Source organism: Rattus norvegicus, chromosome 11 (assembly GCF_021556685.1).
Source record: "Rattus norvegicus strain SHRSP/BbbUtx chromosome 11, alternate assembly SHRSP_T2T, whole genome shotgun sequence".
NCBI classification, from domain to species: Eukaryota; Metazoa; Chordata; class Mammalia; order Rodentia; family Muridae; genus Rattus; species Rattus norvegicus.
This window is the reverse complement of record NC_141544.1, coordinates 34,000,208-34,027,418: the sequence shown is the minus strand read 5'-3', so window position 1 is coordinate 34,027,418 and position 27,211 is coordinate 34,000,208. Positions and strand designations below refer to the sequence as shown.

Genomic DNA, 27,211 nt, shown 5'->3' with positions numbered 1-27,211 from the left:
AATCTATTGGTATTATATATATTATGTCAGTATTACTGTTTTGGCTTAAGCTGTATATATTTAAATATTGATATCAAGTAATTAAGTATATATTTTCAGGCTCTCTACAATTTTTCAAAAATGTATATTTAAGTTAAAAATAAAAAAAATATTTGGTTATGAACATAATGGGGTTTTCAACAGCACTAATATATAAAAATATTTTTACAGAAATTTCATCAATCATACTAATTACAACTAAATAAATTGTGCAATGTAATTTATAATTTGTGATCTACAAAATTAAGAGCCAAAGAAAAAGTCTTTCTGTCATGAGAATTTAGAGTCATCTTTTTCCTCCGTTTTAGTTTGAAAATGTTTTTCATGCAATATAACTTGATCCAAATTTTCCTTCCTTTCCAAATTTCTCTGAGACCTCTCCCCCATATCCCCCCCAATTTCACACTTCACACACACACACACACACACACACACACACACACACACACACACACACACTTCAGAACAAATAGGCAAAACCCCAATACAACAATATGTCTAAAATAAACAACACTAAATTAAAAGGCTCACCTCCAAAAAAATCATAGATCTCATTTTGTGTTGGGTAACTACTCCTGTTACTGGGGTCTGCCCTGGAGTTTGGCTGATATCTCTAGGGACATTGGAGAAGAATGATTTTCTCATTGCCAACAGGTATCAATAATAAACAGATTCTTGCCTATGAAACACAATCCAGGAAAAAAATGGGATACTTCATGGTCAATGATTGCTAAAACGTTGATAGAGTCACCGAGCACAGATTTTTTACACACTTCATGAACTTATATTTATTACATGAAGATGAAAATCTATTTCATACTTATCTTAGACTATTCAACTCTGATTTTTAAGGCTGTGAGAAATGAGGTTCTGTCTTACTGGTTTTTATAAAAATGAGAAACTATTTTTATACTTATTCTTTTCTTTTGCATATATGTATGTAGAACTGTGCATCCCCTCCCTCCCTCCCTCACTCCTTCCCTCTCTCCTTCCCTCTCCTGCCTCTCTCTCAAACACACACACACACACACACACACACACACACACACACACACACACACGTCAGACAGGGTCTCTTACTAGCTTTCAACAGACTTTTTTTATTGGATTTTTTTTATTTACACTTCAAATGTTATCTCCTTTTCTGGTTTCATATCCATAATCCCACTATCCCATCCTCCCTCCCCCTTCTGCTATATGGGTGTTCCCCCACCCAACCACCCACCCCTTCTCACCTCCCTGCCCTGGCATTTCCCTACACTGGGAGGTCCAGCCTTAGCATTGGTGGGACAAGGCCATCCTCTGCTACATATTCAGTTGGAGCCATGGGTTTGTCCATGTGTACTCTTTGGGTAGTGGTTTAGTTCCTGGGAGCTGGTTGGTTGGTATTGTTGTTCTTAGGGGGTTGCAAACCCCTTCAGCTCCTTCAATCATTTCTCTAACTCCTCCATTGGGGACCCTGTTCTCAGTTCAATGGTTGACTTGAGCATCCACTTCTGTATTTGTCAAGCTCTAGATGAGCCTCTCAGGAGATAGCTATATCAGGCTCCTGTCAGCATGCACTTCTTGGCGTTAGCAATATTGTCTGGGTGTATGTATATGCGCTGGATTCCTGGTAGGGCAGGCTCTGAATGTCCATTTCCTCAGTCTCTGCTCCAAACTTTGCCTTCATATTTCCTTCTATGAATATTTTTGTTCTCCCTTTTGAGAAGGACTGATGCACCCTCACTTTGATCATTCTTCTTCTTGATCTTCATGTGGTCTATTGGATTATATCTTGGGTAATCCGAGCTTTTGGGGTAATATCCACTTATCAGTGAGTATATACCATGTGTGTTTTTATGTGATTAGGTTACCTCACGCTGCATGATATTTTCTAGATTCATCCATTTGCCTTTGAATTTCATGAAGTCATTGTTTTTAATAGCTGAGTAGTACTCCATTGTGTAAGTGTAACACATTTCCTCTGTTTAAAGACATAGGTTTTTTCAGCTTCTGACTATTATAATAAGGCTGCTATGAACATAGTGAAGCATGTGCCCTTGTTATATGTTGGAGCATCATTTGGGTCTATTCCCAGGAGTGGTAGAGCTTGGTCCTCAGTCAGTACTATGTCCAATTATCTGAGGAACCTCCAGAATGATTTACAGAGTGGTTGTACCAGTCTGCAATCCCACCAACAATGGAGGAGTGTTCCTCTTTCTCCGCATCCTTGCCAGCATCTGTCACCACCTGAGTTTTTGATCTTAGCCATTCTGACTGGTATGAGATGGAATCTAAGGGTTGTTTTGATGTACATTTCCCTGAAGACTGGTGAGGCTAGCTGGCCAGGAAACCACAAGACGACTTTGCTTATGCCTGTCTAACATTGTCATCATAAATAAAGGGGAGATACTGACATGAAATATCTCACTTGGCACTTTTTACATGGTCTCTAAAATTAACTTAGGTTTTCATGCTTACAACTCAAGCACATCACTACTGTATTACAGGGCTGTGTTACTGATCTACTGCCACAGTACCCATTCTTTATGTCTTTAAGAAAGAGCCTTCCAACAGAGGTTACAGTTTCTTTTAAGTTTTCATTCACAACAAGAAGCTTTGTGGATTTTCCCCCATTTCTGAAGGCTGAAAGTTCTGTTACAAAGAGCACTTTTGGGTGCATTCATCTAATTTTGGAGTTCAGTAAAAATAGATTCAGTTACATGTGACAGCAACTCGTGGACTACTCTATCTCTATTAATACACTTCACAAGTGTGAAGAGGACAAAAAAATATGGTTCCTTGATTTTATCTTTTAAACATATTTTCAAAGATAAGTATATTTACATCTATTAGAGAAAAATTAATATGTATTTTAAAACACATAGTGAATGCAGTAGCTTTACTTATTAATGACAAATAACTTTGCAAGTCTGTCAAAGTCTTAGTTGCTTTTCTTACACATGCTCTGATTATTTTGTGTTGTATTTTCCAAGTCTCAATCAGGGTCATACACAACACTGTTAATGACATTTTCTTATTGAAATAACTCGTTATTGAATTTCATTTTGATAAAGAGCCAAGAAGTTAAAGTCAGTTCCCAAGGAGTTTCCTGAGTTCATACTCACATGGCTCATATTAAATATCCCTTAGCCGTGAACAAGAAATATTGAGTTAACTTCAAAGTTGAGAATATGGAATCTGAGTTGTTACAGAACCTCCTAGTGATTATCAGAGAAAATCCGATGCCATGTCACCGTCCATATCAAAAATGATACAATCTCAATAAAACCTGCAAATTTTAATATTCCATCCGGCCATCAGTGTCACACTTTATAAAAGGCTATTCATAATCAAAATTCACTTTGTATGAGAGTAATGATACAAACTGCACAAGAAAAATGTTGACATGAGACTGACCGTGTACTTTTCATTTTGTTATTAAAGTAAGATATTAATAAGCACCATGACGAATAGTGTAAGCCTGGAAGAACTCTTGATCCATATGTTACAGACAAAGCAGAGCACATACATGTGTCAAGGGTGGATTCAAGAGGAGTGGTCGGCAATCCTCCGAGGCTCAGTTCAATTATTCAATTGGTGTATTTTCTGGTGAGGGGACTAGGAACACTTACAGAAAGGATACCTGGAAAATCAGTCAGCCATCAGCTGAGAAATGTCATCACAGAAATCAAGTAATTTATTTTTCTACTCTGTAAATTTGTATTAAAGTTCCATTTCTATAATTGCTTTGCTGAATCTAAGTTATGTTCTCAAAAGTTTGTTTTGAGAGTGGCAGTGCTTTGCAAACAGAAAATAAGACATATCCTTCCACAGGTGCTGTGTGAAGTTTCTGGGTGGTAAGTTTGAAATGGCTTAGGGCATGGCTGTTATAACAAATGTCAGACATTTTATTTTCTTGTTGCTACTTTATTGATGAAATGACAGGTAATATACATCTCACGCTCGGCATGTACGTATAGGAACGTAAGTCAAATAAAAAGTGTGAGATAATCCGGAGAAGAAAGACCGTTCAGCTGAGAACACAATAAGAAATGTGACCTGTGGAGAATCATCTGAGAAGGGTAATCATGCGAAAGGAATTGCCTGAATCATTCATAGAAATTTGCTAAAATGAAACATCCCCTTACCATTTTGTATATCTGATTATGTTTTCACTAATTTTATGAGCAGTAATTTGTCTTATCCTTGCTAATGTTGCCATACCAATGTTTTTGAGCTGGGAAAATATTAAGGGAAACTGTAAGGCTTCCAAGAAATGATGGGTGTCATTCATATTCTACTTTTGTATATTTTTAGGGAGTATATAAAATATTCCTAGTGAAATGTCATTAATTACATGCTAAAGAGATGTACGCTATTATAAAAATGACATTGAAGAGAATACTTGAAAAAGGTGACATGTGGGAATGCATTCTTTTAAATGAGAAATGGACAAAACTGACACCTTACCAATTTAGGATTTTATGAGATTCTGAATACAATGCAGTCTTGGGATAGTGCAGGAAGTGTATTGTAGGCAAGATGGTTCCTTGTTTTCCTACTTTCGTTATAGTAATTTAAAGAGCTTTGTAGCATTTTATTATGTACAAACCAACTTTTGTATGTATACATTCAAAAATAATCAATACATATAATGTCTTCTGAAGATTACTATAGGACTTTACAATTCACGAATCTGACTTTCTGATTCTACATTGTTGCTCTGTTTTCTGTGTATACTTCAAGTTTAACATGAGGGATTATGAGAATTAATGGTAACAAAAACCCATGGAGTGCAGTACATGGTTATATTTGAATTCTGCATAACTTCAATTTATTGCAGTGAAAGATTAAAATGCCCTCTCTATATCTGTCATGATATCTTTCCGTTAGGGTTTTCATTACCTGAACTCAGAAGCCTGTGCAAAGAAACATTTCTGAAAGGACAGACTAAATGAGTGCCTCAGACTTTAATGACTTAATTTATACAGAGAAGACTGAAGTTAAACTAGCAATAAGTTTTTTAGAGATTTAGTATATATCAACTGTCCACAGAAGCTGCTTCACAGACAATACCGAAAACTAAGACTTTGCAATCTATTCAAACACATTTTACCTGTTAGTAATTGACTTTTATTTGCTCTGCTATAGTCATTTTAAACTGGCTTAGTGCTACACTTAACACATTATGTATTTGGTTCATATAAAGGAATGAGTAAATTGTATACCTACGAATGGCTTACTCTAGAAACAACAGTATTTATTACCTTGTCACCTTCAGAAAATGTGACTCCGTCTATGGCTCTTTTCCATGTGATTTCTGGAACAGGCTCCCCTTCTGCTTCACAGATGAGTGTGACGTGACCATTTTCAGACGTTGTCTCATTCTTGAGTTGTAATATATGAGGCTGCACTGTAAAAAATATACATATCATTCAATTGGTATTGGACCAAAATGGTTAGTATTCACACTGAAAATTCCATAACAGACTTTAGATTCCACATTTGAACTCTGTGAGATGACTACTCGCAAAGCAGTTATAACGCACTTTCTAAAAGTACCAAAAAAAATTACAAATAAGTCAGGGGACAATTATTAATACAAATCCTACCTATTTTCATCATAAGTTATTTCGGATCACATGAATCAATATAAGATATAATTCCTTACAAAATTTTTTTAAATTGACACCACACTCTATTATCTGTTTCCTGGAGTCACGAAATTGAAATTTCCCCTACAAAACAACGTATCTGTAAGCACACACAGATATATGCAGCATCTCTTCATTCATTTATTGTACGCATCTCTTAATAAGTTCAACAAAGTAGATAAATGATTAGTAAATGTGGTGGGGCAATGCTATTATGGGTGGTGCCAGCCCTGGGCATGTAGTCTATGGTGTAGAAGAAATCAAGCTGAGCAAGCCACAGGAGTTCTTGCCTTGACTCAATTTTGTAACTATTCTGTAGCCTAAGAGTTGTATAGGATGAGATGAACCGTTCTTTCCCAAGTTACTTATGATTATGGTGTTCGATTACTGCAAAAGAAGCCTCATTAAAACACTGCTTCTCTCTCTCTTTCTCTGTCTCTGTCTCTCTGTCTCTCTCCTATTCTCTCTCTCTCTTTCTCTCTCTCTCTCTCTCTCTTTCGTTCTCTTTCCTCCTCCTCCCTTTCTCCCTCCTTCCCTCCTGTTCTTTCTCTTGTTCCTTTTTGCCTTATTTAGCAAAACAAAAGGGAATTAGAAACTGAAATCTAGCTTGATCATAGTTCACAGAGCTTAAAAACTATCAGTATAATAAAGTAAGAAATGAAATGTTTTTAAACTGAAATAAGGTCCCTGATACCAGAATTGTGAAAAAAAAACTTTTAGTAGCTTTACATTTCATTCCTTTCATTATTGTAGATATATATTTTTTCAACAAAAAACCATAAATTTATTCTTGTTGCTTCAAAAAGTGATCTGACAATGGAGCAATGAAATACATGTGCATCAGTTTGTGTTTCAAAAGGCGTAACATGAGTCTTCATGTTTCTCCTTGCTTTTACATACTGGATCCTACTCAAAGGAGAAATGACTAAGTGGTATTTTACATCAGCTAAGACAGATTGTGCCATCCGTTAAGCACCTCTTCTTGGGAATTGTACCATATTCACTGACATTTTTAACTACTTACCTCACACTCAGGAATATGTATTTAGTTTCCCCAATGTTGAAACTAATATTTTAAGGTTTAATACAGATTTGCTTTATTATTTATAGTTCAAGTCCATGCGTTCTTCATTCTATGTGGACAATCTAAGTATGGCTTTTGTTTCTTTCTATACATTATAATTTCGAGTACTTTTATAAACATCATTTTAACATGACCTGACCTTGAGACTGAATAACCATGCCGAACTCAATTGAAGTTTTTATTCAACGCTATTTGACTAATCTGATCGCATAGTATTCTGGAAATATGTTATTATTCAAATTTTCATTTTTCATAACTTTTCTCCAAATTTTCTATTATCCTACAGGGACACAGAAACTGTTGAGGTCTCCGCCATCCAGTAAATGCACACACACTGCAGCTACAATACCAGACAGAAGGCCTTACTCTTCACTTAGTGTTCAGCTGCTAGTAATATCATGCCCTTTTCTTAACCGCATATTTCTCATTCTTCATTATCTTTTAGTTTTTATCGTGGAAAAAGTTGATAATAACACATGTAAAGGAGGTTAGAGTCACAAATGCTAGCCATGTGTTTAACTCTTTAAAAGAAATGTATTTGTATGTCTATTGGTGTTTTGTTCACCTTTATTTATGTATACCATGTGCATGCATTACTCAGGAAGACCAGCAGGAGGCAGCAGATCCAATGGAACTGGTGAGTCCCCTTGTGGGTGCTAAGAATAGTACCGCAGCCTTCGGTGAACTGAAGCCAGCATTTGTAACCGGGGAGCCAGTATCATTCCAGGCCCCAAACTTGCTTAACTTTAGATTGCACAGTTTTTGAGCAACTGTTTCTTTTTTTGTCAAAATAACAAGAGCAAAATAAACACCTCTACTATTCTATATGCTCAGACAGCTTCCCCCAAAACATAATATATCTCTTATTCAATATGGATAACACTCACATACTGTCTTTGAAGATGGTAAGACACTGATTAGGGGAAAACATTTCTAAACTGGAGACGTTTCCATGTGAGAAATGTGGAAAGCACCAAATAGAACGTCAATCGCACCATGTGTCTGTTAATGACGTAATAGAATAAATATTCAAAAACGTATGACACCATACAGTTCAATGGATAAAATGTAAATGGTATATTTTTTACCATCTGTTATGAATCAGTCAATATCCTATGAAATTCTACATATTATTCCATGTAACTCTTAAGAACGTATTGAAAAGAATAAATTATTTAAAGTTGTTGAAATGAAGAAACAGTTTTGTTTTTTGTATTTTTTTTTTTTTTTTTTTGCCTCTGGACACTTTATAGTTTGCATCCGGTAGCAGAGTGAAGGTTGGCTCTGACTTCCTCCCCCTTGGATGGATACTGCACTGTAATCACAGTGCTGTGACACTTACCGAAAACTTGAAGGAAGGCCTGCTTCTGATCTTCCCCTGCCTTATTTGTGGCTTTGCAGACATAAGAGCCCCCATCTTTATTGATTATGTTTCTGACCGTGAGCTCTGTATTACTGCCCTTTAAAATATACTTTTCATTTTCTTCAATGAGTTTGCCATTCCTAAAATAAGAAAAGAGTTGATCTTCACATTTTAAACTTATAAATAGGGCACAATAAAGTATAATTCAGTCAAATTATACTTTCATTAGTCAAGCAACCTAAGAAAAACACATAAAAATAATGCTTGAAATTTAGCTTGATTTTTGAGATAAGAATGACATTTGTCTGAGGTTGAAACCTTACTACTAAGTCAAGTAATTAAAATGCATGAATTCAACTTGTACTTTGTCTTATTACTGATTTTTATTATTTTGCCCTTTATTAATCAGCCAATATACATTTATGAAACAAAGTTATGAACACATGACTTACATAAATAAAAATTCTATATGAAAAATCCATATTTTCACATGAGATAATATAAATTTATGTCATGAGTGTCTAGTCCATATAAATACTATCAGTAAAAATTGTTGTGACAGTAAGGATAATATTTTTTGTTTATTCACAGCGATAAATAAAAAATTATCATTTCAAAGTTCTTTCCCCAGTGAAATTTATTTTCTTCCATATTTATTTGTTTATAAAAATATTGGCTATTAACCTTCTCTAGTATATTTTAAATATATACACATTTTATAATATTCTTATATACATTGTAAAAATCTTATATATTCCCTATACTTCTATTTTTCCTCATTTCATTTTTCTCATTTTTTCTCTTACTATTTTCAGTTGTGAGCTGAATTCTTTGTATTATACGCTGAAGTAAAACAGTCAGAATGAGATATTAACATTTCTACATGAGCTTAAATTTCAATGTGAAAGATAATTATTTAAAATCCTTTCTTACATGGAAGCAGAGCAAGACTTTCATATACCATAGCAACTTTCAAATGAATTCAAAGCATGTCAATAATGCCAGAGGTATAAAATGCATGCCTAAAATGTACATCAATAAAAATGTAACCTGATGGAAAATTTTCATATGGCACTTTCTATGTGGTCATTGAAATTCAGTATAGAAATATCAAGTGGAGACCCCAAAGACAATGCCAAAATGTCAGTCAGAAAAAAAGAGAAATGCCGACAAGTTCTAGTGGGAGCCATTTATCACTAAACCATCACACAAAATATTATTCTGACCCAAGGTGGATAAATATTTAACCACACAACAATAATACTTCAAAAAACTAACTAGAGCAGTATAAACTGAAATAAAAACAGGCAAATATACATGCAAATTTAAGAGACATTTAAAAAAAAGCATTTAGATGTCAGCAACTTATTCGGAAAAACTAGGTTAGATGACTGAGTATCTACAAATAGCTGCCAGTCTGAATTAGAAATGTGATATACATTCCCATGACTATTTTTCTAAATACAGAGAATAATTTCTAGCATGTGCTGAAACATGAAATGTTGAATTGAAAATAAGTTACTAAAACATTCACTACATTAGAAATATATAATGAAATTAGCAAACAATATCAGAAATTAAGGCTAATCATATACACAGACATGTAAAGAAGAAAACATAACTAAAAATAATCAATACCCAAAATAATATTTAGTGAAAGTTTGAAAAAGATTAAAAGGAGTTTGAAGTAGAGAAAAATTTAAATATAATTTTCTAAAAATCCACCATGAATAATGAAGGTACTGTTTACAGATAAAAGCTTGTTCATAAGAGTGAAAATATACAGTGGCAGAACTGCTACCTAAAACGAAAAGGGAGATGAAACGCAAAGTAAAGAGAAAGAAAAATAAAGTATTCAGCGAAACATAAAAGACAGACTAACAGAAGTTGAAGGTTCATTACGTTTTCTATTTGTGTATACCTATGTCTATAAAGACCAGGCGAAGAAAGAATACAAAAGGAAACCATTCATGAAGTTTTCAAGACAAGAGTAGGATGATCATATACTTATAGGATGTAACAGGGTAAAAACTGAACCTGTGGTAGGATACCTTTGGCAGCCCCAGCTGAGATATATCTTTGAGAAATTATGCCATGCACCAGATCTGTTGTAAGGGAGGGTGAAGAGAGAGAGAGAGCAAGAGCAAGAGAGTGAGAGAGAACAGAGAACAACACTCTGGAGTTGCTGGGGCCCTTTTCTGTAGCACACATTTAATGCACCAGAAGGCAGCGGGTGATGACATAAGCTGCAGATAGGTCCCTAAGAGCAGGTCAGTGGGATCGCCTGTATACTAACAACTATAGTAATACAGAAATTAAATACATAACAAGGCCAATAATAAGCCATGTTAGGCTTTTGATGAAATTAAAGATCATGAATACATTTTTGTAAATACATGGCATAAAACATGGAGTTTAGGCATTCCTAGCTATTGCTGTTTCCTTTGTGGAAATTATCACCGTGTCCCAACTTGAAGACTGAATGACCGCTGAGGCCCATGAGTCCAGTCCACACAGCATTCTTCCTTCCCACCTGCGCTATCACAAGCACACACCAACAAACACAGCATTGTTATCAATGTTGTGCAGATAAAATATCTCCTAGTGTGTGCATCACCTCTCTATCTCAAGGAACCTCTTTTCTTTTCTAAAGAAGAATAACCCAGCATTTATATGTATGGGGAAAGTTATGGCAGGATATAGTGGACATCAGGTTGACGGAAAGAGAATCCACCTGAGAAACTAGCCCACTTAGTACCTTGATCTTGGACAAGAGCAACCCAGAATTATGAGAAATGGCATTTCTGCTGTTTAAACACACCATCTAATATGCTGTGCTTTCTTCCATCACCTATGGTTACTAACACAGGCGCTTCCACCAGACCACTTGCATGTACTGTCTCTACTCAGCAGGTCGTCTGGATCCTCAAGTGCATCCAATACACTCCCCAATGCTTACAAGAGCTTGAAGGGGTTCGAGACCTCATATGAACAACAATGCCAACCAACCAGAGCTTCCAGGGACTAAGCCACTACCCAAAGACTATACATGGACTGACCCTGGGCTCCAACCTCATAGGTAGCAATGAATGGCCTAGTAAGAGCACCAGTGGAAGGGGAAGCCCTTGGTCCTGCCAAGACTGAACCCCGAGTGAACATAATTGCTGGGGAAAGGGAGGTAATGGGGGGAGGATGGGGAGGGGAACACCCATATAGAGAAGGAGGGGGAGGGGCTAGGGGGACATTTGCCCGGAAACCGGGAAAGGGAATAACATTCGAAATGTAAATAAGAAATACTCAAGTTAATAAAAAAAAGAATGTATTTGTATAGTTTTTATATATATTTTTATACCTACAGATACATAGGATTAAATAAAATCCTTTCAGGAAGAGTAAACTAATCATTGTAGATGTTTAAGTAATGCAAATCCTATTCTGCCAATATAATTTTAAAATCAAACACCAAAACATCTGTTTCAACTTAAGTACTATCCAGTATAAGCAAGAAATGGCATTGGAAGGTATACGGATGAAAGAAAATGTGTGCTTGTATGTGTGTGTGTGTGTGTGTGTGTGTTCTTGTGTATGTTTGCTTGTGTGTGCTTGTGTGTGTCTGCTTGTGTGTGTGTGCTTGTGTGTTCTTGTGTATGTGTGCTTGTGTGTGCTTGTGTGTGCTTGTGTGTATGTATGTATGTGTGTGTGCACGCTTGTGTGTGTAAAAGTAAACACGTTTTGAATTTGACACATTTAGTTCTTATGCTATTTTTATTTCAAATAAATTATTAAAATACTTTTGAGCAAATGAAAATGTCTAATAGTTCTGGGAATGTATAATCATGGGTGTCCTGTTCTAGATTATCCTTTGCTCCTTGGGTTTGATAACATAAAATTACGTTGGAGACTCAGTAAGATTTCTTATGCCATAATCAATATCTGAGATACATCATGTTTACCTGGGGTTAGTATCCTGATATAAGGTTGGCAACCGTCGTAAAATATTATATCAAAGAATTTGTATTGTGTATCAGTTCCAGTCACCTTGTTTGTAGATGTGTTATGTTTATTGAATTGTACTACACTCCAAGCACAAACAAGGTCTCAAATTAAGTTTAAAAGAAAAACAATGAAAGATAGTCGTGCCTATTGTCGACCTTAAATTGTGATGCTTAAATCTTGCTATCTTAATTTGTATATACCGAATATATGTGACTAATAATTTTGTGATTTTTATCTTGCACTTTAGTATTTATAAAGTATAACAATGGCTATGAATCTTAATGTTCATACAAAACTGTATTCTTTTTTACATTTATTGTGGTATATGTGCATATATGCATGAAATGTTGAAATATGCATGCATGAGAAATCAGATATAGCAGGGTGGCATAGACCAGGTTATCACTGGTTTCTGGACATGGTTTGTCATTAGCTTCACCTGTTAGCAAAACTGGCTGGGGGAGTGATGCTCCGTGATCATGGTGTTTGTACCTATTTAGCATTGATTTTAAAACTATGCAGCAGTATGACTGGAATTTTGAGATAAACAGTAGACTCCAACTCAGGACCTTGTGCTTATGAGATAAGCACTTAATTGACTTAGCCATCTCCTCAACCTCGTCAACTGCTCTCTCTTGTCTCTATACAAGTTTTTCCTGTTTTAAACTTTATTGCTTTCTATTTAGTTCTTTGAGCAATAATCAATGACAGCAGTTCTATAAAATGTGATTGGTCACAGTGGAGTCAAAGTAAATTTTAAACTTAATAGAGATAATGAAACAGTCAAAGGATACCTTTTTAGACTATAAGCATTATTTTTCTGAGCAGGCACAATTTGTTAAACTAAAACCTAAATTTCTTGAAATTTCACCTATACAACTACTTTATAATACAGAAAGACAATGTACAGTTATTTTCATATAAAATACATGACTGTGGATACAAACAATGTTGCTAAGAATGCTAATACATCAATTTTAATAAGACTCTATTCCAGATGCAGCAAGAAAAATCAGTCAGTAACAGGGTCATGGTGCCAAGGATGAGCTAAAGATTTCCTGAAGCTACAGTAAACATTATCCATCAACCTTTCACTCAGAAAAATTATAGCACATGGCCGTGATGCACTCATTGACTATGCTATCTTGTCCACTTAACCAACAAATGATGGTACCTTAGGTTGGCAATATGCCTCATAGTATGGAAGTCCTCACACATTTGGAACCCTAAGTTCCATGGTGACAGGAAAGAATAAGCTCTTGAAAATCATCCTTTGATACCCATAAACATGTTATGGTATGTACACACACCTACACAGACACACACACACACACACACATTTTCACACATACATACACACACAAATACATATACTCATGGTGAATTATTTTAAGAGCTTTTTAATAATTTCCATTATTTATGAGATATAAGAAATTACCTCATCTCCCTATTTTTTTCTCCAACCAAAATCTACCATATACTCTTCCTTGTTTCTTTTTTATTTTGATTAAAAAGAGTGTGGCCCACCTAGGGCTCCATTCCACCTGCTGATACCAAGGCCCCACACTACTGCTGATTCCTAAAAGAGCTTGCTGACAGGAGCCTGGTATGGCTGTTCCCTGAGACCTTCAACCAGCCCTGACGAATACAGACGCAGATACAGCCAACCATTGAACTGAGCCCGGGGACCCCAAAGGAAGACTTAGAGGAATGAGTGAAGGAGGTGAAGTGGATTGCAAGCCCATATGAAAAATAATATCAACTAATTTGACCCCACAGAGCTCCAGGGACTAAACCACCAATTAAATAGTACACATGGAGGAAGCCATGGCCCCAGATATATGTAGCAGAGAATGGCCTTATCTGACAATGGGAGGGGAGGCCCTTGGTCCTATGGTGCTTGATGCCCCTGCATAGTGGGATACTAGAGCGGCGAGGCAGGAGTGGGTGAGTGGGTGGAGGAGCACAGTCACAGGGGCAAAGGAGGGGGAGAGGGAAGATGGGATGGGGGTGTGTGGGTTTAATCAGGAAGGAGGATATCATTTGAAATGTAAAATATTAAATTATTCGAAAAGAGAGAAAATAGATATTTTCATACAATATATGTTCTGTTTTTGGTTTCCACCCTAAACTCCTCCCAGATCCTCACCTCTTCATCTCTCATCAAAATTCACCTCTTCTTACTCTTTCCACTTAATAAAAAAATTTTTAAAAATAATAAAAATTTAAAAAGCAAACTGGAATAAGACAACAACAGCACAAGAAAAAGAGACAAAGGAAAAACTCTCAAATTCATAATCTTATTTTCAGTATATACACATATTCCCTGTGTGTACATATATTCCTAAATATGCTCCACTTTATTTGTATAATGTTACTTGAGTGTATGTTTTTAGGGGTGATCATTTGGTGTTGGATAATCTTAGTTTTAAATGAGATAAGACAATATTCATTTCTTTCTAAATAATTACAACGTCAAACGTTAAAGTCTGTGTGCTTTGATAGCACCACATATAAGACACGGGGCATTCACTTACCTGAACCAAGAGATGGCGGGATCTGGGGAGCCCGAAGCCTTGCAGGTTAAGGTCATCTCTTCTCCTCTCTCTGCAGTGGCATTGAAGGACTTTTGGGGCATCACGATTGCTGGCGGAACTGAAGGAGAAAGGACACAGCATAAAGAGTTGCAATTAGAATCCTGCATCAACAATAATTTGCCTTTTAGTGCTTTGAATCTCCATTGTTCCTTTCTGCTTATGGAGAATTAAGGTCAGTGATATGTTTTCTTATGCTTAATGGGATAATTCGCCATGTTATTACTTTAGTATTTCTCAATCTGTTAACCAATGAATTGTATATTTTAGTGAACATATATAATGCATGAAATATGTCTCACACAAAGACACAGAGCACTGACTTAATCCATACTGAAATCTACTTTGAGCATAAATGGATTTCCTATTTGGGTTCTTATTGGTCTATGTAATTCCATAGGTCATCACTCACTGTTTCAAGACAGGGCTTTCAAATTAGGTGTCAAAACATAATGTTCTTTCTGATTAACTACACTTAATTTCTTCAAACAACTATAAAACATTTTATGGAGAGAAACTGCTTCAGCTATAGAGTATGAAAATAGATTTTCATGAACAATTCAATTTTAAAATTAAGCTTCCTCAATTTCCAACTAATTACATTGCAAAACTGAATACGCTGCACATTTTGGTCATGTTGAAATTGTGGCTGAAATGCAGTGTTTGCAATAAACAAGTCACAGACTTCCATAGCAAAGCCTCGGTTTCAAAGTAAAGTCTTATCTAGTACTCAGTGCACACCCCATGCCAATAAAGTGTCCATGATGAAATGGTAATTATAAAATAAATCTAGTAATAGATTAGACATATAAAAGACAAAGACATATACACATTTGATTACAACTGCACATCCTTACAGTAGCATTCAGTTAGCTTATTACACGTTAATAATTATGTACATTACTTCACAGTTTTGACTTTAAGAGGTTAGGTGTAGGAAGTATGCTTTTATATGAATTAGCATAATAATAATTACTGGGATCTACAGAGATGGACTTTTATAGCTATTAACTCTTAACTCTAAGGACATATTCATTAATGTCTAGTTTTCTTTTTCTTGTAACTATAGATATGTTAATATTTTCAGCACATAAATTACTACTTAAATTTTGTGTCTTGTGAGTGAATATTAAATGAGGCACATTAGAGTTTTCTTGTGTTTTTAATTTCTGTTTTTTAACATAATTACAACATTCACTCTTCCTTTTCCTCTTTCCAATTCCCCTCATAACTCATAACTCTCTCCACTTTCTTTCCAATCCATGACTTTTTTCATTAATTATGACTGCATATATGTACATATATAATATATATCTCACAATTGTTTATCTTTACACCAGTTCAGGTATGCATCAATGAGTTATTGTCTCCATTGACAATGTATATGTATATATACATGGAGAAATATATGAAATATATGAATACATATTCATATATATATTCCTTAATAAAACTTGTTCTGTTCATATGTTACTTATATGCATGTTCTCAGGACATTTTGTCACTGGACAATCGATTAGTTGACATTTTTTTGACTTTTTTTTTCTTGTTTTACACTTCTCTGTACTTGGTATCATGACCTGGTCTTAGAATAACACTTAGAATTACTCTTTTCTCCCCCTCCCCCCGTTTTCTTTAGTAACCAGTTTTTGTGAGTTCCTCAGTGCAGCAGTCCTGCAATGTCAAGACGATATTATTTTGCAGTGATCTTCCTCACTCTGTGACTCTTGAGATTTTCTACTGTGCTCCCATTGTACTCCTAAGCTCTGCTCTTGAGGAAAGTAGGAGAATGGAGATGTCCATTCATGGTTTACCAACCAGCGGTCATTTAGTCCATGAACTTCCACCAGATTGGGGTCTCTGTATTCACCACCATGCATGGCATAAAAATATCCACTCTGAGGAAGGCTGAGAGTTCCAGCATTTTATAGGCATGATTGCTTTACCATTTGCTATTTATAAATTCATTGAAAGAATGGTTAAATTATTTTTATTATAGCAACATACATATTGTCATAAAACTGAAAACGAACTTTTAAGAGAAATTCTGCTTGTACATTGGAGTTGGAAGAGAAGTTTTCATTTCTCTTGCTGTTGCTGCTGCTAGCAGACTGAAGCTATTTAATACTTGCTATAATTTTACTTTCAATAAACTCTCCTAGATGGTAGAATATTACTACTTATGTTTTACACAACATTTAACTTGATAAGAAAGATGCCCATTCATATGTTACAGTGTAAGCAAACAAAAATGTTGTCTCACTGGTAATTTAATACCATATTCAGAAGGCCAATTAGGCTGCCTGGATTACTGTGGTACCAGAAAAAATAACAACCCATATCAAAGTATTGCCTTTTGATTTTTAGATTGATTTGATTTTTCTCTTCTGCTTTGATACTATACTAAAAATTCATATAGCTCAGCTCCAACATTATAGTTTTTTTTTTAAATTACATTTACTTATTTGTTTATGTAGGTTTGGTCATGCACTCAGGCCCTTGAGTGAATGTGGATGTTAAAAGAAACCCTAAAGGAATTTGTTTACTTTTTCCACTTTGTGTGTCTCAAAGATCAAACTCATGCCTTCGGCCTTGGTGATAAGAAAGTTTTTCCACTGAGCCATGTTGCTGGCCTACTGGTACAGCTTTTGACACTTGTATGGGATTCTGTTTTGCATTTGTGGGGATTGTCCACATAAAATTTTACTTAAAATGTATTTTATTTGGAGCTGAATTTAAACTAATTTTTGTTATTTTATTTATTTACATTTCAAATGTAGTAAACTCTTAGTAGAATTTTCTAATAAAGAAGGTGTCAAAAGTCTTAATATTTATTTTTCATTCTTAAAAGGCTATAAATGTTTACTTATGGCATTGCCCTCAGAGGCTCTAAGACTGCATTGCACATCTTCGGCCCAAGTTAAAATTAATTACAGGACACCATGTTGGTGCTAGAGATTGTACGTACGTCCTTTGAAAGTGTGTCCATCTCTCTGACCCACTAGGCTTTCACTCCAGTCCCACCATTTGCTTATATATACATTTAACGTCTTGTTGTCATTTAAAAAATCATATAATGTATCCTAATGTTTTAGGAAACACTGTATTATCAATCACATCGTTCTTCGAACCAAGAAATCATGTCCTATCTTCAGTCTTCATATGAAATCACTCGCATAAGATTGCTCCACTCCATATAACACTGAAAGCATAGACTAGGACAGGACTCGGAAACCATATCGGCAAGGTTTATCCATAGTACTCAAAAAGGGTATAGAAATTCATTTTGATTTTAAATATTATAAGATATCGTCTTTTGATAAGGAACCAGGCACCCTGCTGTTATGATTTACAACTTTGGCATTTCTGTATTGTTAATCACACATAATAACATGTCCTGGAATGTCATGTGAGCACAGAGTAGACTGTGAGTTAGATTAATTCATCAAGATAAACACTTATAGTCAGCTTGATACAGTGATTCCATTCCTGTAGTCATATCGCAACTGTACAAAATCATATACAAATTCATTCTCAGTTCATTTAATTTTTCTCTTCTTTCTCCTATAAAGTTGAATGGTGTCATATAAACTTAAATTACATTTCAATTTTCATTAATATTAGCTATAGATATTTGCAATAACATTTTATTTTTCATTGACAGAGATTATCAAACCAAACTGTTATTTAATAGAAACTATTTTCAGACCTCAAAGGACATGCAGAATTTAACACATTCAACTTATCAAATGATAGACATAAGCAAGGCAGTGTTAAAATTTCATTTGAATTCTACCTCATTGCTTAAAAAAACATGTCCGAGTTCTGAACAACCACCACCATCAGCCAATCAGTATTGCATTTCTGTTTTCCTGTCAAAATGATTCCTATGTTATCAAGTTTGGTAAATGAGAACAAACAATATATATTTACTATATCTTATTAACTTCTACAGTATGGGTATAATGAAGTAGTGATAGAACCTATTAGCACTGAATTTTAATATAGGGTTTACTGTGGAAAAATGGTCAGATCTAATGCCATCAAATAATAACAGTGAAATTGAAATAGTTCTATTATGTGATATTTTTAAAAAGTGTACTGCAAATAGAGCATAATTGTCTTAACATTAGATCACAGACATGTCTGTGGAGTATTTGGTGTATAAATGGATAATTTGAAGGCAGTTGAAAGATTCACTGCTAGAGGTTGTGTGTGAAGAATTGATTTACAATTCATTTGGAAAATCTTGTGTTGACGGAGATCCTGAAAGGCTGTCACTTGAGGTTTTGCCTTAATAAAAGCCCTGGAATATGTGATGCATGAGAAAATTCCCCTAGCAAGCCTTGAGATTCTTCCCAGGGAGTTTTCACCTGTCCTAAATAACCCCGCACCTTGTCGTGAAGTCAGTAAGGATTTCACTGAGCTGCTTCCCACAGATGTTGGGTGGCACTGCAGACAAGGCATTTTCTGTGCAAATTGGGCCCCTGAGAGTCTTGCCCTCTTCCTGCCTGTCACACCCCATCCTTTCCTTTCAAATAAAACTTTAAAACATGTATACCCTGTGGAGGGTGAGAAACCATTTAAAGCAGTTAGTCTTTTTTTAAAAAAAAGGAAGAATGAAAAAAATGTGGGGCTGGTAGAATAAGGTGTTGTGAAGAGGAAATTACATAGTTAGTAAAAGTATGAATAGCTTTCTGAGAGGAAACACACACAGACTAAAGCCTAGAGGACAAAGGCAAGTCGACATAAAACTAGCCAGCAAACTGATTCCTTGTCCACTTGACATCCGTTCACATCAGTATTAAGCCACAACCTTTTCTTTCTTATTCTTCCCAAAAAGCTTACATTAAGAAGTGCTTGCTGACAGGGGCCAGATATGGATGTCTCCTGAGAGGCTGTGCCCAGAGCCTTACTTTTACAGATGAAGATGCTTGCAGCTAACAATAAGACTGAGCACGGGGACCTCAATGGAGAAGTGAGAGAAAGTACAGAAGGAGCTGAAGGGGTTTACAACCCCATAGGAAGAACAACAATATCAAATAACCAGATTCTGTCAGAGCTCCCAGGGACTAAACCACTAACAATAGAATACACATGGATGGATTCATGACTCCAGCTGCATATGTATCAGAGGATGGCAGTGGCTGGCATCAATAGGAGGAGAAATCCTTAGTCCTATGAAGGCTTGTCTCCCCAGTGTAAGGGCATGTCAGGGTGTTGAGGTGGGAGGGTGTGGGTGAGAGCAATCTTCATAGAAGCAGGGGCAGAGGCGACCAGGAAAGGGAATAACATTTGAAATGTAAGTACATAATCTATTCAATAAAATGTACATCAAAATATAAAATTTTAAAAGTCCCACCTCCTCAAAAGTTCACTCTCTTTGAAATCCAAATTCTTATAAAATGCAGTTTTCTCAACAGTGGAATTCCAATAAATCAAAAATAGATTACTTTGTTATTTTAAGAGAAAGAACGAGTGTACAGAATAAACAATGCCAAACCAAACTCCAAATATCTGGGATTCACTCACAATCTTCTGAGATCCTCCAAAAGACTTGGATCACTTCCCGATCTCTGCCAACTGCAACTGCTTATTTCCTAGGTTCCGGTTGGCTCCACTCCACGGCTGTTGATGTTCTTTGTTTTCATCCTACGGTTTTTGCATCATCAAAACACTGGAGTCTCCTGCGATTGGGCTGCATTTTCTCCAATCACCTCTTCTAGGCTCTGTTCATGGTGCCACGCCACCCCCTATTCTATGCTTGGTCACTTCAATCCAGTGCCATCATGTGTCACTAAGACTGAATCTTCGCCAATGGCCTCTCCTGGTTTCTCACAATGTCAACCCTCAGTTTTTCTTCATGATCTTTTCATTCCTCCACACCAGTTCAATCTTCATGCTTTTACTATCGAGTTTGGCTGCCAACACTGAACCATACCTGCTGTCCACTCCCAGGAAACATTTCCCAGATTTCACCTCAACAAGGCTAGTCTCTTCAGCTCCATCAGATCCACATTGAGTATTCCGGCCAAGCAAAGGTTTCACTATGGTAGTTCTGGTATCTTGTTGATCACAGCCAATTCTTCATCCCCAAGTAACCAGAATACAGATTCAAAAGCAATCAATGGCCTTGGTAAGTTTTAAATATGCTTGTGAAACATCACGAGCCAGGCCCCAATCTTCATTGTCCTGAACATTTTTATCTTCCAAAGCTCACCAAACCTTCAACATTCATGGCTTTTCTTGCACAAATTTCCAAAGTCTTTCCACAATCCTCCCCAAAAGAATATGGTGAGGTTTTTCACAGCAATATTTCACCCGGCTATTATGGTACTGAATTTAGTTAGTTAGGATTGCTATTGTTACGATGAAACACCACAACCAAAATAAAATTGTGGCAGAAAGGGTTTAATTGGCTTATAATTGCACTTTGTAGTCTATCACTGAATAAAGACTAAAGCTGGATGCAGGAACATATGCAGAGTCCATGGAGGGGTGCTGCTTACAGAGGGGTGCTGCTTACGGAGGGGTGCTGCTTACTAGCTTGCTACTCATGACTTCCTCAGCATGCTTTCTAATAGAACTCAGAATTAACATCTCAGAGATGACCACAGTCATAATATGCTGGGCCATCCTCTAACAATCACTTACTAATCAAGAAAATGCCTTACACATAGACCTTGTGGAGGAATCTTCTTAATTGTGGACCCCTCCAGTCTGGTGTCTCTAGTTAGTTCAAGTTGAAATAACATAAGCTAGCACAGATGAATACTTCTGCATCGGCAAGCAGAATTTTAGTACAAGTGTACTCAATAGGATCTATACATTTTAGATATATGGGAAATGAAAAATGTCTAAAACTGTTGTCTCCTTATGAAAATCACTTATGTGAGATTCTTTGAAGGGGGAGGAATTGGTCTATTTGACTTATGCCTTCATATTGATAGTCCTACACAAAAAACAAACAAACAAACAAACAAAAAAACAAAAAAAAAATGGAGGCAGGCACTGACGCAGATCCATGCAGGATACTGCATACTGTTTTGCTCTCACTTGCTCTATCAGATTGATTTCTTCCTGAACCCAGAACTACATGACCAATGCCTTCCTCACCCAAAATTGGCTGCCCCTCCCTCACACGCATATCATTTACCAGTTCAGAAAATGTCCTACAGGCTTATCTCCATCCCAATATTTGTTTGTTTGTTTTCTATTGGGTATTTTATTGATTTACATTTCAAATGTATATCTACATAGCCACATCTAACCAAATTTTATTGTGTGAAAAGTCCATAAAACACTGGCTAGATAATAGCTATCTTTCCTTTGGTATTGCCAGACTTCTAATTTGGGGAATTTAACAGAATTGACATAGAAAATAACAAAATTGGAAATTAGATTGGTCTTAATAAATGTATATTTCTTGTAAATGGCCTAAGTTTATATTGTATTTTACATAGATTTGTGACAATTCTCTCATAAATTACCATCTTATATTTGGGTTATTACTGTTCACTGTCTTCATGGTTGATTTAGTTATAATATTGATAATTTTATGGTGCTGTATACAGTCTTTTTTTTTTGTATTGATGCTTAGATTCTATGACATTTCATACAGGTTAAAAAGAAAATTGTCATTTCATTCATTGTAAGAGAAGGTAGTATTCCTCATTTTCTTGCCCTAAAGAAATAAGTTGATATAGACATGAATGCAGAGATCATAGCCCAATGATCATTGATGAAAACTGCACTCTACAGCTGGACACTCAATTCACAAATACGCACAGTCATTTTCATCTGTAGCTGATTGCACCATTTGAAAGGAGAGTAACATGAAATTGCCTTAAGGTACTATTTCTTGATAATTTTCTTCCAACCTCAATTGTTGCTATCTCCATTACTCCAACTTTGAATCCAGGGTTAGCAGGTAATTTTTGTGAATTTACAAAAGATTTAGAAAATAAGGAACATCATTTTTATATGAATAACCTTGTACTGACTTTTACATTTTAAATTTATACCCTCCTTTTCTTTTATAGCTAAGCATATTTTCTGAATGGTGAGAGAAAGCCAGGACAGAATTTTTTATTAAGTTACAGGAAATAATATTTGCTTCATTTTTGAGTACAACTATGATTTGTGTATGTGTGCAACATAATTATCTAGCTTCAATTCTTAAAGACTTTATAGAAAAGTGTGTAAACACATTCAACACATTGCAATGATGTTCTTCTGATTGATTTTGCAGGGTATTCAAGAGTTAAGCCTGGTACGATCATAAAAGGAGTGCAGTCAATATGTCTGCCCTTCTATGAATGTACACACACATTTATGCTAAATTCAGTCAAAGCTAGTTAAATAATGGTATTCTATTTAATGTCTCTTGTAAGTATATAATTGTCAAATTGAGCAGAAATATTTAAATTCACACCTTATTAGACTCTGTTAGCTTCTGCTAAACGGGAAACCAAGAATTTGGTAATAGGTAACTGGAAATGACCCTTTATTGTTGTCAAGTGTTACATATCTTTGTTAATATAATATTTAATTACATCGATTCTTACTCATTTTCTTCTCCATTAGTATGGGCTCCAATTATTTACATCAACTCCCTCCTTCTCTCCTACTGAGAGCTTTCTACCCCTCTGCAGTATCTTTTTCTCAGTGGAATAATTATTCCATAGAAGACAGTAAGTTTTTAATGGCGTACCCAATCCATCTAAGACTAGCATTGTCTCCCTATTTTGAAAATAGTGTATTCTAGTCACAGTTACTTTGTTATGCTCATTTTCACCATCAGTTTTTACTTTTTTTTTTATTAACTTGAGTGTTTCTTATTTACATTTCGAGTGTTATTCCCTTTCCCGGTTTCCGGGCTAACATCCCCCTAATTCCTCCCCCTCCCCTTCTTTATGGGTGTTCCCCTCCCAACCCTCCCCCCATTGCCGCCCTCCCCCCACCAGTCTAGTTCACTGGGGGTTCAGTCTTAGCAGGACCCAGGGCTTCCCCTTCCACTGGTGCTCTTACTAGGATATTCATTGCTACCTATGAGGTCAGAGTCCACGGTCAGTCCATGTATCTTTATGATTCTGCATTTGCCTACAGGCTGATTGTTCTCCCCTATTTCTAATAAATCACATTGTTTTCATTACTAAGTTTCTTCTAAGTAGCAAGGAATCATTCTTTTATTCTACCTACGACATTGGTGGCATATATAATCTAAAATGTATTTTAGGACAATCCATTAAAACTATTTGGGAATCATTACATATTGACTTAATAAACATTGGTTTTGTTTGAAAAACAAAGTGCATATTCCATTTTTTCAGAAATAACCTCTTAAAACGTTAACAAAGACACACCCAGGGAAATTCTTCTGAGAATCGCAAGATCAAGAATTCGACACCAATTAACAGACGAATCCATAAGATTGGATAAAACATATTTCCTGGGTAAGTCAAAGAACATGTAAGAGAAAAATCAAAGCTATCTGGGGGCATTCATCAATGAATCTCCTTGACATGGTCCAAATGCACCATCCAGATGCAGAAGCAATCAATACTGGAATGTGTAAACAGTTACATTGCAGAACAGATGTTCTGGTTACTTTAAAGCATAAGACAATGTGAGTGTAAATTGAAATCATGTTAGCATTGTTCATGCAGAGAATATCAGAGTTTTTAATCTGAGTCTATATAAAGAAGAGATATGGAATCAATGTTCATGTGATCAATCAGACAGAGATGAAAAACACTGTCATCTGCATGAATGTTTTCATGGCCAGAAATAATATTTTCCTGTATTTACTTTTTTGTAGACTCTTAAATAAATAAGAATTTGAAGTCAGAACTTAATATTCTCCTTTAGTGAGATATTCATGTGATAAATTTGAAGTTTTAAATTAATGCTATTGAGATGAATACACATATACCTATAATTCTTCCAACAGAATGGATATTTTGTAGCATCAAAACAGATTTTAGAATCAGAAAAAACTAAAATGCACAATAACATTGATAGTATAATTATATGAATAATAAGAGATTAGCATATTAGCCACAACATATTATATATAATTTTTAACAATGTAATTAACTCCAATGTTTTAGTTAATAATATATGTATTTACACATATGTTGGTATGCAGTAACATTTAATAACCCTGTTTTGCTGTGTATAAACTGGCAAAATTAAAGAACTCAATATGTATTAACTTTTGGTATTATGTCTGTGCTCAAAAAGCAAAATGAATTACAAAGACTTAATGTCTTTGCAAGTTTCCTTAAATCCTCAAGAAAAGAAACAAGAAGAACAAGTGGATCAATAAATAAAAAATTAATCACCAATCACTCATATGTTCATATGTTTTATACATTATATATAAATTCATTCTCATTCACATACAGCAAAATTATTTTAGATAGCCACTTTATATAAAAATGAATATTTTTCTGTGTATAATAAAGCATTATATATGCAAATTGAAATATTAATCATTAAATCTGTTTTGTTGTATTAAAGTCATTTATCTCAATTGAATGCCAAATAGTATTAAACTCTTGCTATCAATAAGTCTTGTATTATGTTTTTGTTTTTGTTGTTTTCCTGTCTACTGACATAAATATTTGGATGGAGTCTTTTCACAACAAATTTCCTGTATTAACAATAAGCTTTCTTATTTCAATTCCTTTTCATGAATCATATACAGAAATTTGAACGGTTATTAACATTGAAATCTTTGGTGGAGAGAGAAGTAGAACCAAGTTATGAGTGTAGAAGTGCTCAGTGGAAGGAGAAAACCTTTAAAAGCACATTTTAAGCATGAAAAATTGATGGTAGGAAATAAAGTGTAATTGAGAATATTAAGGAAATAGCATGGGTACCTCTTAGACAATAAGTATACCAAATGAAAGCAAAAATAATCAGATACAAATCTATGTCGCCAGGCAGTTTGTACAGTACGAGAGGCCATTTGAGTGAAATAACTGTTGTTTTCATAAACTTTGTTACTTCTGGTGATCGATAAATTAAGCGTAAAAAGATTAATACAATTATGAAACTTTCAAAATGCAAGTAATAAAAAAATCAAGTGATACATCGTAGAACTCTAAGTATCAATCTAATCGGAGATACCATTAGGCGAAATCATCACTTTGCGTTCATTCAGTGACGTAACTGACAAACGGAATTAACGTTCTGAAGAGTGAGGGTCTCTAAGAATGTGTCTGCAAGTTTTCAATACAGCAAATGACATTTCAAAAAGTTGGTGCACTCTCATGATCATTGACGGATGGCATTTAGTACAAAATATTCCTTGTTGACTTCATAGTTTCCCTTTTAATAAACTTTTCTAAAATAAACAATAGATTGTACACCAGTAATTTCTGGCTTACCGTTTACAATAACAATAATGTCCCGGAAGTCAATCTCTCCCCTGGCCTCCACTCTTCCTTCACATCTGTATATACCTTCATCACTTTTATTGATGTTGAGGATCTGCAAATTATTGTTTGCAAGCACAGCAAACCGATCTGAAAAACAAGCGAAGGAAAGAAAAGGACGTCAGTAATTACGGCTGAGTCCACAGCTCTGTGAATATCTAAGAATTAAAATACAGCGCTTTCCTGACGCTATCCAACCTTCCATCCGCCAAAAAATTCAAATTTGAAAGTAAAATGCAATTTCATGGCTTCAAGTTTTTCACTCTACCTCCGCCTTATTATATCCCCCCTTAAAATACATTCAAGATTTTATATCCACATAAAATGGTTAGACTATTATTTTCTCCTTGGTGCTCTGAATGCAAAAATGATGCACAAAAGCACGATGCAAGGAGTTTAGATGTTGCTGACCTGACAAATTTGAAATGCAGCCACTTGGCTATGGAAAATTGTTAGAAAATTTATTGAACATCCTTCCTCAAGAATAATTAAACTGCCAATTTTTTCATAACCTGAGAAGGCAGCCAAATGAGCCACTAATGTTCAAGACACATAAAGGTATAAAAACGGTTATGCCTTCAATTTATTTAAGTAATCCTTTCTGCAAATTACAAATCAATCTTTAGGAATAATTAGAAAGGAGCATTAATTTTTATTTCGAGGTTCAATGTTGTCTATTTATGTGCACAAAGGTAGGCTGAAAGACAGAAATCATTTCATTCTAATTGTGTGACTGAAAAGTGATATCGGTGGGTTTTGAAATGATTTTATTTTATATGTATAGATGTTTTATTTGCCTCCATGTATGAGTACCAGGGGCATGCCTGTTTGGTCCCCTGAAAATGGGTTGATGGATGGTTTTGTGTCAGCATGTAGGTGCTAGGAATTGAACCCAAGTTTTCTGCAAGAGAAACAAGTACATTTAATCTCTGCAGTGGGACTTAAAAGTGTTATGGAGTCAAGTTTATAGTTAGCTGAGATATATAAGCAACATTTCTAACAGCATGATCAAAGAAACTTTTTAGTGCCAAAGGGTTTTTCTTCCATTTTTA

General features: G+C 35.3%; 1 protein-coding gene across 2 annotated transcripts in view; it reads right to left on the bottom strand.

Annotated features, from left to right (window-relative positions):
* The window catches only part of Ncam2 (neural cell adhesion molecule 2), a 494,596-nt gene that overhangs the window by 206,432 nt on the left and 260,953 nt on the right, over nucleotides 1–27,211 (bottom strand). For both annotated transcript variants that reach the window (NM_203409.2, XM_087575939.1), the window contains 4 exon segments: nucleotides 5,292–5,437; nucleotides 8,105–8,265; nucleotides 14,659–14,776; nucleotides 26,112–26,249. In NM_203409.2, coding sequence (NP_981954.2) covers nucleotides 5,292–5,437; nucleotides 8,105–8,265; nucleotides 14,659–14,776; nucleotides 26,112–26,249 — 563 coding nt within the window.